Source organism: Ahaetulla prasina, chromosome 2, assembly GCF_028640845.1.
Source record: "Ahaetulla prasina isolate Xishuangbanna chromosome 2, ASM2864084v1, whole genome shotgun sequence".
Classification (NCBI taxonomy): domain Eukaryota; kingdom Metazoa; phylum Chordata; class Lepidosauria; order Squamata; family Colubridae; genus Ahaetulla; species Ahaetulla prasina.
The window spans coordinates 221,260,246-221,278,465 of record NC_080540.1 but is presented as its reverse complement, the minus strand read 5'-3'; the positions used below and the strand labels follow the sequence as shown (position 1 = coordinate 221,278,465).

Sequence of the window (18,220 nt, the reverse complement as noted above, 5' to 3'; positions counted from 1 at the left end):
ATTCTATACAAAAGTAGATACATTTACTTCTTTCCAGAGTCGGGCACTTTAACTTAGGTATTTCCTCCTTCCTTTTGAAGAAACTATTTCAAGATAAAGAACATCCATTATTCAGTGCTAAACTGTGGGTTAAACACAAAAGGATGGCAGATTTGTTCTGAGGTTATGAATCAACTGAGACTTTTGGAAAGAGGTTTTAAAAAACTTATATTGAGTTTTTCTACTCAGGTGACACCTGAATCAAGGGAATCCGAGTAGCCTATTCATGCTAATGTTACTTTGACTTTTCCTTTCCCCCCCTCGCTTACATTTCAACAAAGCAGCTGCGTATAAAACCAAGCACTTCTCATATTTGTAAAAGTACTGTTTCTGAGATTCTTCAGTAACAGTATGTAGATGTGTAAAGGCCACTTTACATTCCACAGCCCAAAAGAGAGCTTTGAACTTCACTATTCCTTGACCGTACTGCTAATTGGCATGTTTTTGTATTAGGGAATAAATGTATACACAGGATCAATATTCAACTATCTCTTGGTGTATACATATTTGTGGATGTACAAATGACCTTTGATCCCAGTCTGGATCAGATAGAAATGTTGCAGATTGATCCAAATAATCAAAAACTTATCAACTTATTTCATTAAAGGTGTATATTGCCTCTGAATTGTTCTGGACTTGACTTTATGGTTAGATGCCAAATGTCAGCTCTGGCCACAAATGCCTCAACTCAGCTCTAGCTGGTACGCCACCTGCAGCCATTTCTAGTATAGACTCTGCTTCTGTTCAGTTGATACCACTTTGACTGAAACTATTTTAATATGCCAGAGATTGGTCTGCCCTTGGAGATTTCAACTAGTGCGGAATGTCCCAACTAGAATTTAGAGTGGAGCAAAGTGCTGGACTCCATAAGTAAAGAGGTCTCACTTAAAACACACAGTGCTTTTAAACAAGCAATCTAACCATAGAATAAAGTTGCTTCTAATTGAGATGGGTGGCAAACTTGGCAATCAACCAGACAATGCCAATTAAGAGGACCAGGTAGCAACATGACAGAATCAAGAAGGTTGACCCCCTGAAAAGTGATGTCTAAGATTTGGGATCTCTGTCTCTTGGTCTGCCTGTCTGTCTCTCTTTTCCTTCATTAGCTGGAAAGAAATATCTTCCTGTAATTTCATTTGATTTAAGTTTTAATATTAGATGCTTGTTCGTGTATTGTTCGTTGTTATTCTGACCTAAGCTTCCTTAGAAAGTATACAGCACAAACTTAGTCCCTGCAAACCTCTTTAATTCAAACGGCTGTGAATTATTGTCCTTCCCAGTCCGAAAGGCTTCTCAAACAGTCTGTCAGGGGAGTGTTTACAAACACCCACCTTATCTCCCGTGGAATGCTGCCAGAGAACTAATTGCCACATGCAGGGTAAGGCCAAACTTAGCACAGAGTCAAACAGAACTTTTCCAAAGCTTTTACTTGCCCAATTTGCTTCTCTTTTATGTCTTATGGGAGGGGCCAATTAACTCCAAGCCTTACTCCCAAGTCAACTCTGTTTTCTTAATTGTTCCTGTCTTCTGGCAGCTCTGTAGAGGCCCACACTGGGAGGAGTCTGACCCTGTTCTTCTGTCTTGTTGATGTCAGATTTCTGAGACTCTGGAGGCAGCAAAGAACTACCAGATGGCCTTGGCCCCCTATCTGCCGCCAACTCAGAGCCCTTGTCCGAGCCTTCCCCAGACTCCACAACTGGCCCACGTTCTTCCCCAACCTCCTCACTGTCCAAATCTGCTGCCAACTCTGCTGGCCACTGGTGGGCCACAACAGTTGTGTCGAACTTTAGCTTGGACTAGTGGTATGAAATTATTACTGCCATTACTATGGTGGTTGCCCAGTCAGTCAGACATTTAGATTGAATTTGACATTTTTATCCATCTAGCAAGTGCTTTCCAAGGACATGGGCTAGGCAGTTGTTTTTTGATGGTGTTAAAGGTGTCATTGCAGGATGTAAACTGTGCCAAGTAAAGCTCTCTTTTGCAATTCTCTGATGATGATTTTGTCAATGCTAATACAGTTTAACTGGTGCTCCAGATTTGGGGGGGTTGCACCCAAGGCACCTATTACTGTTGGTATTATCTTCGCGCTCTTTTGCCAGAGTCATTTTATTTCCATTTGTCTGTCAGTGATGTTCACTCTCCAAATTTTTTTGTCTTTCTTACCAACAATTGTTAAGTCCAGGTGTTGTGTGGCAAATGCTTGACTGTTTGAATTCTAAAGTCCCAGAGCACTTTGGTTTCTTCATTTTCTATTACTTGGTCTATTTCTTGCTTACAGGCAAATGGTATTTCTTGCAGATATTCCTATGTGCCATTATTGCTACTTTGCCTGGTTGTTGTTTGTGGTCAGATTGTGTGATCTTTTTAAAGCAGCTAACCAGGTGGTCCCCTGTTTCTTCAGATACTTTACAGAGGCAGTGTTTGCTTTCTACTGCTGTCTTCTCAATTCTGACCCTGTATATATTTGTTTTTAAACGCTTGGTCTTGTGCTGACAGAATTCGTCTTCCTGTCTCTTTCTTCAACTTGCTTGCTCTTAGACAGTGCCAGGACTGTTGCTGTAATTTTGAACGACATTAAGCAACCGGTTATTGAGTGATGACTATCGATGTTTGTAGTGATCTTCTCCATCCAGGCTCTTGATGTTATTTCCATAGAGCATCTTGATTTCAATTTTTACTGTGTTTCCCCTGTTGTTGATAAGGGTGGTCCATTTGTCCAGTCAAACTCCATGGCAGTGTCTTGGCTGCATAATACTAAGCAGGTATAAGCAGGCTACATGTCAGAAACATCTGCCAAACACATTGCTTGGCTCTAGTTCTATCCTATCTCCTTTACAGGGGTGATCTGAACCTAAAGTCTATTCTGTACATGCAGTCATAACAAAGTACTGTAAATAAGTTTCCACACAGCTCTTTCTTGTATGAAATTTTTTGAGCTGGGATTCTCCCATATGTGGGGACCAGTAGGATATGTGGAGTAGATCACAGACATGCTCACAAAATGGTTAGTGTGTCCACTCACAAAATACTTAAAGATACTAGAAGGCAAACTAAGGACTGTGTTGTAGTCATTCACCTTTACTTACTTTATAAGAATTTCTCAAGGGCTTGTGGGAGATCATTGGAAAGAGAAGTCAAACTTCAGGGGCCTGTCTTGGCTTTATGGCATGCTAGCTTTTCATTCAGTTTTTAATTGAAAAGAGCTTTAAAATCTGAAACTAGGTGAGGCAGGAAAGTTGGCAGGAGCCAAGCAATATGTTGTGGGAACATCGCCACTCCCAGGCACTATGGTGAGGACCCAGAACTAGATGCTGGCCTGAGACCTAGAAGGCATGAGTCCAGAGTTCCTCTCAGCTAATCACATTTCTCAACCTGACATACCACCCAAGATGGTTGTGAGGTTCAAGTTACAGGCACACGAAGAGTCATGTAAGCCACTTCAAGCTCCGTAAAAGAAGAGTATATTAGAACCTTAATAAATTCAATGTAAATATAAATCAATAAGATTTGTTTCCTGGAACTCCTATCTGTTTTTTAAAAAGTTTTCCTCTCATGAATATTCTGAAGAGATTGTACATTTGTACCAAAGGACAACAGTCCATTAATTTCTTTTTAAAACATAAATTCCACTTAGTAAGCTGTTGGAAAGTAGGAAATATTGATGTCTGCTTGTTTAGGAGAGTTTGGTTGATAAGACAATTTCAGGGGAAAAATACTCTTTGAATCCTTAGAAAGTTGCTTGTAGTGACTGAGTGTACATATAGTTTTTCTTGGCTTATTCTTTTCATATAGGTGCAAAATGGAAGTATAATCATAGATATGAATGAGACCGGAAACAGTAGAAGCCGTAACCTTAGTTTACCCACAGAACTGATGAAGCTTGGTTTCTTGCTCAATTAGCACATTTAACACTTGTGTGGATATTAGATATAAACTGACCAGAGGTGGGTTTCAGCACGTTCTGACCAGTTCTGGAGACCCGGTAGCGGAAATTTTGAGTAGTTCGGAGAATGGTAGTAAAAATTCTGATTGGCCCCGCCCACATCTATTCTCTTGCTTCCCAAGTCCCAGCTGATTGGGAGAAAATGGGGATTTTGCAGTAACCTTCCCCTGGAGTGGGGTGGGAATGGAGATTTTACAGTATCCTTCCCCAGCCACACCCACCATGCAATGCCACGCCCACCAAACCACACCCACAGAACTGGTAGTAAAAAAATTTGAAACCCACAACTGAAACTGACATTGAATCTAAAGTGTGACCTTTTTGCCTCTTGGTTATTCCTGTGTCAACAATGGTGAATCCCTTCCTCCCCTCCCCATGCAAGGTTTCTTAAATAAATAAATAAATAAATGTACTTTTCTGGCTGATTTCAGGTCTTATAAACGTGAAATGTGGAGGCTTTTCTGATTGTTTATTTTTGGTATGCTTGTTTGTTTGCTTGTTTCCCTTTGGATCACTTATACCAGGAAAAAGCTGGATCAAGGTTCGCACTGTTATGCTTATCCAAAATGTAATATGTGTAAAATCTGAACCAGGCTAAAAGATGTTTGAATGCATCCAGCTTTACTTCCTGACAACATTCTGGTTGACACAGCTAGAAATTCCAGTTTTTCCTTCTCCCATTATTTTAGATGAGACGTCTTATAGTTGAGTAGTCCTTGTTTGAATCAGACATATATAATAAAAAGTGGAATGCTTGCTGTTTCTGTGACAGAATATAGCATGTTGTCCGACTGATTGGAAAACAAGGCTAAATATTTCCATTTCTTTATCCAACAAAATGCAAGGCCCATTTAAAAAAAAAATAAGAATGAGTGAGTGCCATACTCGATTTAAATATTACATTCAGAACCTCAGAGGTATCAGGAAGATTATCTGAAATCCAAAATAATTTATTCTGATTTCAAAATAAATCTCATACAGTCAGCACATCAAAAAAGGTTGTCTATATACCATAGCAGTTTATCAAAGATTTAGCATACGTGCTATTGTTTCTTTTCTGCAGGGAAATGGAGCACCCCATTTCCCCATGTGGCATAGTTGTGTTATGAAGTGTTAAATATAGCTAATTTGAATAAAGAAGCTAGATTTGATGGCTTTTGTGAGCATGGAATGATAATTTATATATAATGCACAGCAGGAAACGTTTTGAATACGTCTGCAATTCAGAACCCATTTATGGAACTTGTTCATTGACTAGAATTAAAATTTTCTAAAGGAATTAATCTGTAAGTTGTGGTCTACTTTGCACAGACTCAATATTTAATTTTGTTTTCGAGGATTGGATGTAATGGGATCACTTTTGTGAGATAGGTTAGCCATATAAATGTGATAAATAAATAATAGGTCTGCTTTTTTTTTTTTTTACTCTTTCAGAAGAACTGTGTGGCAAAGGGATATCATCTTCACTATATAAAGAAACATAGCTACACAGGAAGTTGCATAGAGATGATGGGTGTGCATCCAAACTGATCAATTATGATAATTTGGGTGACTATAATGTTCTTGCTCTTCTTTATTCCCCCTCTCCAAACTCAGCAGTTATAATCTTTTTAAATTCTCACCCTGGTAAAACTCTCAGAAAGTGTTGTTCAACTACAATCTGATGTGTATCACACTGCCCTAGGAATGTATTCTTTTATAGCTTTCTTAATGCATGGCTCTGCTGTTCATGACGCAAGATACAAAATTATTTGCATGATTCTGATTTTTATTTTATTTTTTAAAAAATGTGTGTGTTGCGGAAAGAGGTAGAATTATCCAGGCAATCAAAAAAAATAATCAAGCATCTTAACATCTGTTTAAAAGATGCCATTTGAATTATTCAATATTATATGTTTCCTTTATGTTCCACATTTACTTTCTTTGAGATGTATTTTAGTAAAGCCTATTCTGTTCTTTTTATTCATAATGGCATATATAATAACATTCATTATTTAAATACCTACTGATTTCTCCAGTGTAAGAAGATTGGAACAGAAATGTATAAATTGCATGTACCTTTTTTTTTTAAAAAAAATCCCTAAATTACTATGGGAAATAAATACTTGGAGCCTTTTCCCCATCCCCTCGTGTCTTTTTCTAATTTTCAGCAAAGTTTTCTGTAAGCTTTATTTTATTAATCAAATTCTTTCTGATGGTTTAGGGTCCCTGTTTCTGGGGGTGGGCGGGGGGGGGGAAGAGAACTTCCTTTACAAGGAAAGCTTGAACAATGTGCTTTGAAGCTACCCTGCTTTGCTTGCCCATTTTAGTCGACGCATCACTGTCATGTTGCTTCTGAGCAAACTGGTTAAAAAAAAAAAAGGAAGATAGTTAAACATCCTGCCGTTTATGAACAGGGAGAGGGCAAGCAGGCACCGTTGCACCTTGACCACCTATTATGAAGCTCTTTGCTGCAATGTCAAGTGAAAGCAAGTTAATTGGGTGAAGCTGTAGAGCATGTTAGGGGCATAGTAAGGGGATGCTATCTGACAGCTGAGTGTCAGCAAGAGCTATTCATCTGTGACTGAGAGACAGAGACCTGTCACAAAGTTCACGCATGCTGCAGCCCAGTTAGGGAGTTGAAATGTGGTTCGGTCTCACTTTCTCCCTCATTGCATTCCAGCACCTTAAGATTTCACACTGGATGTGTCAACCCTTGTTCTCTAAGCTGTTTTTTCCTAACCCTTCTGAATTCAAATGATTGGACAAAAAGATGCTAATGTTTGGCAAAGTGAATGTAAATATCATCTTTCATTCTCGCTCCACGCTCCCCCTTCCTTCTTCCTTCCAAAGCGAGAATCTACATCGGGCTCCAAGGCTCTGTCAAAAATTAGATCACCGGAAGGGCACATCTCTGTAAAGGGTTCTGGAGCCTGGCGATTAAAGGTCCTGATTACAATCTGGGCAGCAAAACCTTTGCCTCTTCAGATCGTTCACAAGTCAATCCCTCACCTGAGGTTCCACAAGTTGGCCACACAATCTGTTCATTAATATACTCACCTGCCAGCCCCAGCAATTGAAATGAAGGGAGCAACAAACACTGCAAGTAAATTAACAGAAAGATGTGATAAAGGATGTCCACTAGAACAGGGGTCTCCAACCATGGCAACTTTAAGCCTGGCGGACTTCAACTCCCAGAATTCCCCAGCCAGCTTTGCTGGCTGGGGGATCCTGGGAGTTGAAGTCCGCCAGGCTTAAAGTTGCCATGGTTGGAAACCCCTGCAATAGAAGGAAGTTTAGGGCTAGCTAGCTGAACCCAAGCAATACAAACCAACCCTTAAAAGTAGAGGAAGACAACATCCTGTCATCGGCATTCCGGTTGTAACTTTTAGAGCTACACTACGATGAACTCGGTTAGTATTAGTACTCCGTGAAACAACAAAATGCCTAGATCTTGAACAGATGCTGACCGAGAACGATATGCTGCCACAGTGCCCAACCTGAACAAAAGCAAAACAAAGGAATATTCAAGATAAGGTGCCTGCATCCTTAATCTGGTTCTTCCGGATGTCTTGTGATCAACTCCTAAAATGGCCTTACGATACGATGGCTGGGGAGTGTAGGCAGCAAATGCAAAGAAGTTTCTAAGAATCTGTTAAAAACAAGTTTTTGTTTGTTTATTTTATTAAAGAAGTGTATGTGGCTGTCCAGCTCATACACTGATGACTCCAGGTGGCTTACAACATTTAAAAAATCTGCCCTCTGTGCTCCTTTTGTGCAATGTTTTTAAGAACTTTAGAAGTTCATTTATGTTTATAAGGCAATCAACATAAATTTGGCTTCTTCTTCTTCTTCTTTTTTGTTAAAGGGACTGGTCTACAGCATTTGCTCTACTATTATCCTTGGAGACTATTTATCAGTAAAAGCAATTGTCTCTGTAAAAGTTGTTTACCCTCCCAGCATATTAACCCTTTGGATTGTCTTAGATGCTTCTCTACAACTAATCTAAGTGCATTAAAAAGCAAAGGAAAGTAGGGATACTGAAAAAAACAACCACCATCCACTTAAATCCAAAGATGGATTTCCTGAGTTATTCCAATATAGGCAACAATTTTATTACACCTTCCACCAGTCCACGTTGCTTTATTATGGAAGGTGAGGGCTGATAATGGCCAAGGCCACAGTAGCCCTGATCTCCATCCCATTGTTTGTTTTTAATTCTACCTGAGCAACTTAGGACAAGCAACATGATCATAGAATGGACTCTTAGCTACCTCTCCCCTCATCCCTATCCCCTCTACTAAATGTTGAAGCCTTTTCTATTTCTATTGACTAGCTGCCAATCATTACGTTTCATACTTTTGTTGAGCGTGGCTCCCCAAGGAAACCTGATATATTTTTTTTTAACCTCTCCCCTTCTTTGGACTTTTGAGGTTGTTTGTTATTGTTGTTGTTGTTGTTGTTGTTGTACTCCCTCCTTGTCTTCCCTTTTTGTTTCTTAAAAAAAACAAAAACAGGCTGGTTTTTGAGGAGTAAAAAAATATGAGCCCCCAAATGTCCTTTAACCCGGAGGATAAGCAGGTTGATTTGAAGAGACAATAGTGCCAGCAAACATGCACATTTAGCTGACCTTTAGCTCCTGCTATTTATTGATGTCATTTACTTAAGCAAGACATTTAGCTTCATCGTCCTTCTGCAACATCATTTAAAATAGAGCACACATTTGTACAGAAGCTCATCCTTTGCTCGAAGTAAACGAAGACATCCCAATCTTTTTTTTAATTATTTTTCTAATATTGTGCTTAACCATTCAGATAAGTGTATATAACTTGCTGGTTTAAATAATACGTGTGCAAATAGTCTGTGGAGATTCTCAGTCATTCAGGTCATGGTTGTCCCAAAGGAGCTGAAGAAGCTTCTTGGATGAGAAGCGAAACGTCTTCAAAGAAAAAAGCAGGAAAGTCCAGTTGCCTCCTGAAAAAGCACCTTTGGGACAAATGTGCAAATACCTGATTTTGATGAGAGTAACACAGCTAGGCACTGTTAGACTAAAATCCAGCTGTCCTGAAGACTGCGTGTTTCTATTTTGTCTACAAATTTTTCTTTTTTAAAAAAATCATTGCAGAACTGAAAGTATGACTACTTTTAAAATATCTCCTGGGGGTAACCTTTTGAAACTGCTGCCATATGGGTGGGTCTTAAAGGTCCAGCTTTTCACCCAGCTCCAAGATAACCTTGTGTAATACCGGGAAATCAAAGAGCCAACATCAAAGAAAATTGCTGAACTATGTGATAGATAAAGCCATTGATTTTCGCCTCTTCCCAGTAACAGTAATAGAAATGGGAAGAAAAAAAGCTCTTTAAAAAGCCCCCAGAATTCACAGTAGCAGAATTCCAAATACTGCCTTATATCTAACAACTTTATTTATTTATTTAGCCCACCAAATGTAAGCCATGGCATTTCGATAACGGTGCATTGTGGCTGGTCTATTTTAGATTCAGTTTGCAAGTAATTTCTTTTACCACGCATGGACTCTTGGATTATCAGTACACAGGACTGTCCTTGTAGAAAGCAAAAGATGGTTACTGATAACTTCTAAAATACTCCAGACGAAGGGTAAAACTGGTAAATATATAAAACTCACAGCCATTTCTGATACCTTTTCTCAAAAAGGGTTTACTAAATACTTCTGTTTTTATTTGTTGTTTGTAAGACTTACTTTAAATTTAAGAAATCCAGGTAATCAGATGTGCAGATAAAGCAGTACATGACAGCAGACTTTGTAACTATATTCAAATATTTAAAAAGAACATATGTCATCAAAGCATCGTATAAGCCAAAGAACCAACTGAACTTTTAGAAGTTGTTATTAATGGGCACAGTCAATAGATATAAACAGTATACTTTCATCCCTTTGAAATCAGTGGGTTAAAGTTACGCATATTTCCTGTAGTCCTTATTTAGCGACCACAATTGGGACCAGCTATTTGGTCACTAAATGAAACCACAGTCCAGCCTTACCATCATATTTCACTTTTCCTTTGCTTTACAAATTCAAGAGGGTTGTAAATGTGAAGATTGATTGGAAAGTTACTTTTCATCACCATCATAATTACAAACAATTGCTAAATGAGGTAATTGCTAAACAAGGATTACATTCTAGAGATAATATCTACTGTTTTTATGAACTAATTAATGGAAAATGTTTTTGTTGTCTTATTTTTTTCCCCCCAGGATTCACGAAACGCTTCAAGCATCCTTACTGTGTCGAGCTCTTTACCCCAGCTAGATCAAGGCTGTCTTCCAGGGTTTTTGCCACTGAAGTCCGAATCAGATTATGATCTGCCTTTTACCTTGGCACACAATAGACCTCCAATTTCATCATCCTTTCCTTCAAACCTACATGTCATGCCTGCCAAAAGAGCAATGCCAAATGGATGCTAGAATCTAGTCATTTTGTAAGCAGCTGGAAGAGAATTAATTAAAGTCCGATTTTATTAGGATGTTTTTAGCCTTTGAATTGAAGTTTGCTCTCTATGCATTTCTGTGGCGTTAATTTTACATTCTTCGCGGGAGGAAGGAGGGGGCCACGTTCATACATGCCGCACATCCCATGCCTAGCATAGTAGAAGGGTCATTTTTTTTAAAAAAAACCAAAACTTTTATTTACCGTGGTAGCTCATTTTTATGTAATATATTTTTAAATGTTAAAGAATGACACATTTGGGGTAATTTTCCTCAGACTTTTAAAAAAAAAATCAATAAGCCATTTTATTCTCTATCTATCAAAGTTGTTTCATACTTGTCTATTTTAAAACAGGGCTGCAATACTTTAATAGGATTGAGAGAGCTATTTGAAATGTATGCCAATGATTCCTGTCATTTCATGGCAGCCCTGCCATGGTTCACTGAGCCCTCTCTTCTCTCTTGTCAGCTCAACTGAAGACAAGCATTTAGTTGCAAACTTTAAGCAGGTTGTGCAAAACAGAAATGATGTGACTGCTTCTCCTCCTGCACAATTATGTCACTCCTGGTCAATGTGAGAAGGTCAGGTTGCGCCTTGTAAAGCTACATGATACCACTTGCCCATTTGAACAAGTTAAGTGCAGACTCCGGTCCCTAACGGCCCCTTTTTTTATCAAGTCGGCATTTGATCAGGAAGTAGAAACAATGGTGTGTAGGGAGATTTGGAGAGGATGTGTGCTTTCATAAGGGCAGTTCTCAAGCCAGCATCACAGGTAATAAATTTAGTCCGAGTTTCAAGACTTTAAAGTAATGGCTGCTCTGACCTTCAAAATAAGCTCCTTTCTTTGTTGTTGTTGTTGTTGGTAGGACCCAAGAGTGACGCCCATCTTTGATGCTGACAGAATTTAAAACAAGGCCATTGCCCTGCATTTTCTGCCTTGTAGCACACAAAAGTAAAATTGTATGTCAGGCCAAGATGTCGGGGAGCTGACAAGATGCCCCAGTGACATTTCAGCTGGAAAGAGCAAGTGTCTTGCAACCAAGTGGTCAAATATCAAATAATAGGTCAAGCAGGAAGGAGCTGAGTTCTAACCACAAAGAGGTTTCTGGTAACTTACTTGACAAGCTTTTGGGCGCTTTGTGGCTTGACAAAGTGATATTCTGTTGGGTATCGCTAGACAGTCTGTTCTTTATTGCCTTCAGAAGATCAGACATTGACATTGATTAAACTCTTTAACCCTTAAAGGTTAAATTCTGGCTGTATGCATCATTGTGAGGAAAGAACAAAAGAAATTTTGTAATATATACCATTTGTTATGGTATTAATCACCCCAACTCCCCAGCGCCATTAACATTTGATGTGTGATGTAGTTTTTGACAGGGTTATTGAATGCAAAATCTATACGTTAGATTGCTTCTCATTATAGATCAGAGATACATTAGAAAAATAACATTGTGCTTGGTGGAATTTGTAATTTCTCATGCTTTGATAAGAGTAGGGTTTGATTCCGTAAACCTGACTGCTAACATTTGTCTTTGTCCTATCATCCCAGAAGACAATAAATTTGCATATGTTATACACCTACCATTATCAGTAAAATCATGTAAATTCCTGACTGGTAATTCCAAAGCCACTCGGCAGAACTTTGAAATTTTTCAAGTATTTCTTATTTTAAGATTTCAAGAGGGTTTTCATACCTGCAGTTGCAACTGTATTCATTTAAAAAATGAGCAAATAATTTTCTTTAAAAGGTCTCTCTTCATAGCATGTTATCTTTGGTCTATTTAAGGCAATATCCCCCACCCCCCGACTATTTCTACCAAGAGAAAAACCGGAAAAAGTAACATGCGTTATTCCAATCAGAGATTGCTTATCTTTTCCATATGGAATTTTAGCATGCTTTGTTTTGTGCTGTTTTTCATTGTTTTAATTACAGTACATACTTAGCCTTTTTAAAAAAAAAAAGAGGTATAAGATGGAAGTTGATAAGATTTGCTTATCAGCTGTATAATAAGACACAGTTTGAGATTAAAATAAACATAATAATTTAAACATTATTGGTTTTTGGAGAATTGGAACAGATCTTATTTGCCTTTTTTACAGAGCACTGGAAATTCATAAGGAGTATATAGATAGATATACCTTTTACAAGCAACAAGTCTTAATATTTTTAAACAGAGAGTTTACAAAGCAAGGTGATCACAGCTAATATACTTTGGAAGTAGTTACAGCTACATCACAGAACAGATACGAGAGCAGCAATCTTAAATCTTTTTATTGCAGCATTTCCCACGGAAACAATATATACTCGAGTAAAATTTGTTCCCATTGCTTTATTCCCTGCTGCTCACAGCAATGCTTTGTACCAAATTAGGATTTGCACAGTTCTGCTTATATTTGCTATTTATACAAAATACATCTATACTCATGAATTCATATATAAAATTCTCTCTCCCAATATTTTTCCTTTTTTCTGATCTCAGCATTCTGATCAATATTCAGGAGGGTGTGTGTGTGTGTGTAGATGTCAAGCTTTATTAGCTCCACATTTAGAAATCTAATTATTATAACTGCACCTAATGTAATGAAATCATGATTCTATCATCAAATTTTTTTTAATCCATGACATGCTTAGTTGTTTATACGGTCATTGATGATACTCAGAACTTATCAACCCTGTGATTAGAAAACACACGTAAAATTATTAAATGAATTCACCACTAAATTTTAGTACACACAGAAATATTCAACCAGGTAAAGGCATCAGGTCCACAGAATCTTGACAGTTTGGTCAAAATAGCAACACAAGTGTCACAACAGCATGACACAAGCCCTACAGCTTTGCCACTATGATGTCAGGGGCGTGTGCAAAAGTGGCAGAGCCTACAGCGTGACACTTATGTTGTCCATTCCCTCACACGCATACTCTCTCCATGCCTTGATGAATATATTGTATATATACATATGTATGTAAATATTTAGTTCTTAACAACTGTGGCAAGAAAGGTCATAAAACGGGGCAAATTCACTTAATAGATGTCTCACATCGCAACAGAAATGTTGGGCTCAATTGTAGTCATAAGTGGAGGACTACTTGTACTTACTTGATCATACCAGTAAAGATATATAAAACTGTACTGCAGTGGTAGTCAACCTGGTCCCTATCGCCCACTAGTGGGCGTTCCAGCTTTTATGGTGGGCGGTAGGGGTTTTGTCCGATACTGAAGCACTTTCGTTTTTTTTAATTTAATTGACTTTTAAAAAAAATTTCATAGCATTATTTAAAAATATTTTCATTAGGTTTTCATAAAATTCCCCGCGACAGTTTAAATTTCTGAAAATATACTATTTGTATCACCCACCATAAGTTTAGTTCACGTTATGTAAGTGAAACTAAATGGCGTTATAGTGTGACCGCAAACAAAAGAGCCTCGTCCCAGAATAGCTTGCACATCTCCCCCCACACCACCCAGCTGTAACAGAGAAGCAGAGCTGGTAGCTGGCGCCCCCCCAAACCTAATCCATGATGCGCGAGAGGCATGCGCAGACGATACACAGTGCATTATTGTGGAACTGGTGGGCGGTTAGAAAATTTTACTACTAACAGAGATACAAAAGTGGGCGGTAGGTATAAAAAGGTTGACTACCCCTGCTGTACTGTATCCCTTCAAGAAGTTTAACATGTATTTTTTTTTACATGCAGGCTATAACTTATATATAATGAAAGATTGCATGAAAAGACTTTTCATAGGATTGGGCAAATTCTTATACAGAAAAAGATTTGCTAGAATTTCTCAATAGAAATTAGAATTGAAATCCCACATGCCATTGATTCGTTTTTCGAACTGGCACTTAACGTGCTCCACCCAAGCTAGCCCAGTTAAGTTTGAATAATTATTGAAATTGGATAAGAACCATATCCAATGTCTTATGCTCATTCTATATCCAGTTTATCTGCTTACTAGAAAACATGAAACAGAAGATGTTTGTGAAGCCTTCTCAGCCACTGTTTCCATAAAATCTGTTAATATCATGGATCTATTTTACATCAACTGACATGACCCAAATGGCATCATTGTAATAAGGTTATATTTTCTAGAATTTAGTTGACAATAACTTCTCCACCCATTTATTTAATTTTTAGGTTTGGGCTACATAAGATTTTAACCTAAGAGGCTTTGCATTTCGAGGAGCTTTCTACTGAATGCACACAATAAAGAAACCATTATTATTGTATGTTCCAATGTGACAGAGTATAAATACCATGTGAATTGTAAATTTGGGGGCTGATGAAAGAAAGAAAGCAGAATGGAAGAGCATTTTAAGGAAGTAGATTTGACCATATTATCCCTCTATCCATCTTAGCAATGCAGTTGGTTGGATGTAGCACAAAAGTAGGCTTGAAATAAAGTAATTTTTAGTCTAAGAATATATTTCTGCTTCCAGGCTTAGTTTCAAAACTCTCCAGAGCAGGGGTCTCCAACCTTGGTCCCTTGTGGACCAACCTTGGTAAACTTGTGGACTTTAACTCCCAGAGTCCCTCAGCCAGAAAAGCTGGCTGAGGAACTCTGGGAGTTGAAGTCCACAAGTCTTAAAGGGACCAAGGTTGGAGACCCCTGCTCCAGAGTTTTTGCCATATTGTTAGCATACTTGTTTTCTAATCTGCACTGTTTATTAGGGCTCCACATATGCTTTTCAGAAGTACAGTTTGTTGTTAAAGGAAATACATTTATTTTTGATATACAATGCGGTTCTTGTATTGAATAAAGGGATTGTACTGAAAAAAGGGAGCCTTGAAAGAATGCAAAATTTGTATCGGCATATTAGTTTGGGTACATCCAAAGAAACTTCTAAAGCAGGGGTCTCCAAGCTTAGCAACTTTAAGACTTGTGGACTTCAACTCCCAGAATCCCTCAGCCAGCAAAGCTGGCTGAGGAATTCTGGGAGTTGAAGTCCACAAGTCTTAAAGTTGCCAAGCTTGGAGACCCCTGTTCTAAAGAAGCTATTAGGCTCCATATTTATACAGTATGCTCCTAGCTGATATAAGCTTCCACTCAACCCACTTCTAATGAGTTCTCAGTAGGCAAGCATAGGATTAGGCAATTAAAGTATTAGAAGAGCATTCAATTTGTGATTGCTTGTACACATTTTCTACATAGATAATTGAATGCAACCTTTAGTTTTTGTGATACCTGTTAGGTTATGTCTGCAATTTTTAAAAAGCTCTTTTCTTACAGGAAATAACTTCTCCCTGTCAGGTTTTAAAAGCAATTTATATTTGATTATGATAAATTGTAGAAATCATTGTGAGATGATCTGACAACAAGCAAGGTGGATTGCAAAATCTTGCATCACCTCTATTTAAATCAGGAACACACAACTGGAAAACAGAGCATCTTCTAATCATTTTACCAAGAGTAGGTAAGCCTCATTGAAGTCAATGGAATTTACTTTTGAGTTAGCTTTCATAGAATCACATTGAACAACTTTTTTCTTAAATAGGTCTCAAATACTCCGTTGCGGATTTGATGACTGCAAGCAATAAAAGGCTGGAACAAATATAAATGCCATATTAAGAACAGAATTGGTAATATCCCTAAGCAGGAATGCAATTATTGTCTCTGAATTCAGATAAAATGATAAGCTGAAATGATAGATAACAAAATTTCTATATAAATATGAATTTACACATCAGTATAGACAAAACATGGTTTGTTTGGTTTTTTTCCTTGAAACTAGCCACGGTGGTTTATAAAACCAAATTTATAATATATCAGGTAATGGAAATCCAGCCATTTGTGGCTTAATAAACAATAATCAAAGAAGAGCTGACTCTGATGTGAGAACGCAGTCATTCTGTAATTCTTCATTTGATGATAGGGCTCTCATCAACCAAGCTACAGCTTTATTGCAAGGTCACATAGTTGGTAACAAATTCAAATGAGAATTTTTAAAAAGAGTGATAAAACAAAATACAATAGCTATCTTTTCAGGCAACATATTTTTCATGTTAATGATGGTATACTAAAATAATATAAAGATTAAAGCAGTGGTAAAATGTAAAATTTGTTACTACCAGTTCTGTGGGCGTGGCTTGGGGGTGAGGGTAATGTGACAGTGGGTGTGGCCAACTTTTTTTTCTTTTAAAAGTATTTTTTCTACAACCTCTTTGGCCAAAGAGGTTGTAAAAAAATGCTTTTAAAAGGCTCCTCTGACGATCCCAGCTGAGTTGCCTGATCGTCAGAGGCTTTTCTTTTCTTTTAAAAGCATTTTGTTTGCCTTTAAAAGAAAAGAAAAGCCTCTGACAATCAGGCAACTCAGCTGGGATCGCCAGAGGAGCTTTTTAAAAGCATTTTTTTACAACTTCTTCAGCTGGAGAGGTTGTAGAAAAAATGCTTTTAAAAGCCTCTGATGATCCCAGCTGAGCCACGCGATCATCAGAGGCTTTTTTTTAACTTTTAAAAGCATTTTTTCACCCGAAGAAAAAATGCTTTTAAAAGTAAAAAAAAACACAACCTATGACAATGACGCGGCTCAGCTGGGCATAGGGCGGGAGGGATTTTTGCTACCCATTCTCTGAACCACCCGCCGCCATTGCTACCGGATCGGGCGATCCGGTCCGAACCGGGAGTATTTCACCCCTAGATTAAAGTCTCTTAAGTCAAATATTCCAAGATAATGTAGCTTGAATGAGTGTCTTATGTTTTAGACAACGTAGTAATGAAGCTTCTGTTTGGTAGTAAAACCATTTTTTCCAGATTTCCAAGCTATTTAAAATGATAAATGTGATTATGTGAAGAGTTCCTTCACATTCCTCAAGTAATAATCCACTACAGTTTTGGGGTTTTTTTAAAACTGGGAGATTCCTGAAACCTGATCACAGAGACTATCTGCTTTCAGATAGTCTGGGGGGAAAAAGAAGAGAAAGAAAAGGCATTTGACCTCTGTTTCTGTATGGATTTTCTGCATGGAGAAGTGACAGCAATCAGCACTAAGAGAAGTGAAAAAATCAGGAAGTGGCAGCTCTTTATCTTAACACAGTGACAAAGCAGCCTTTGATTCCAGTCTTCACGCTAACTATTGGATTTCCAGAATTGTGTTCAGAATTGTGAGAACTGCCTTAAAAGGTAGAAAACAACATGCAAGGATTTTTTTTAAAAAAAATAACTCTTCTGTTTCTCTCCCCCCATCCTCCATCGAGATTTATCTACTATTTCAAGAAGAAAATGATTTTGTATCAGCCTCTTCTAATCTAGTGCCTCCCGATGTGTGGATTTCTGCATGACCATCTTTTCTAGCCAGCATGGCTATTAATGTGGATTCAGGTGCTGGGAGTGCATTTGTGGGAGTGGGGCATTCAGTCTGAAGAGAGCTGGTTTAGATAGCCGAATCAGAAATGTCATTCTTAATCACCTATGTTATAAAAGTCTAAGGTTAAGCAAAAGGCAAAGGTTTCCCCTGCCCAGCCTTGTCCAACTCTAGGAAGTGCTGCTTATCTCCATTTCTTAGCCAAAGGAGCCAACATTGTCCAAAGACACATTCCGTGATGTCTATATGCTGAAGTGCCCGGAACAAGGTTATCTTCCCACCGAAGTGATACCTATTTATCTACTTGCATTTGCATGTTTTCATACTGCTAGGTTGGCAGGGATTGGACAAGAATAGGAACTCACCCCATCATGCGGTACTTGGGTCTCGAAACTGCTGACCTTCAGGTCAACAAACCCAGCATCTCACCCACTGGGCCACCACGACCCCTCAGGCAAAGCAAAACAATTCCAAAAATAGG

General features: G+C 38.2%; 1 protein-coding gene and 1 long non-coding RNA gene across 11 annotated transcripts in view; one reads left to right on the top strand and one right to left on the bottom strand.

Annotated features, from left to right (window-relative positions):
* Nucleotides 1–14,846, top strand: part of CCDC171 (coiled-coil domain containing 171) — a 220,734-nt gene extending 205,888 nt beyond the window's left edge. For 4 of the 10 annotated variants that reach the window (XM_058171423.1, XM_058171422.1, XM_058171424.1 and 1 more), the window contains one exon: nt 10,200–14,843. In XM_058171423.1, the coding sequence (XP_058027406.1) occupies nt 10,200–10,409 (210 nt within the window). In that variant the 3' untranslated portion in view covers nt 10,410–14,843. Of the gene's footprint in view, nt 1–5,419; nt 5,534–10,199 lie in introns of all 10 variants that reach the window. The other 6 variants (XR_009153715.1, XM_058171431.1, XM_058171429.1 and 3 more) reach the window with 6 other exon arrangements.
* The window catches only part of LOC131192362 (uncharacterized), a 46,455-nt gene that overhangs the window by 11,741 nt on the left and 16,494 nt on the right, over nt 1–18,220 (bottom strand). The window lies entirely within an intron of this gene.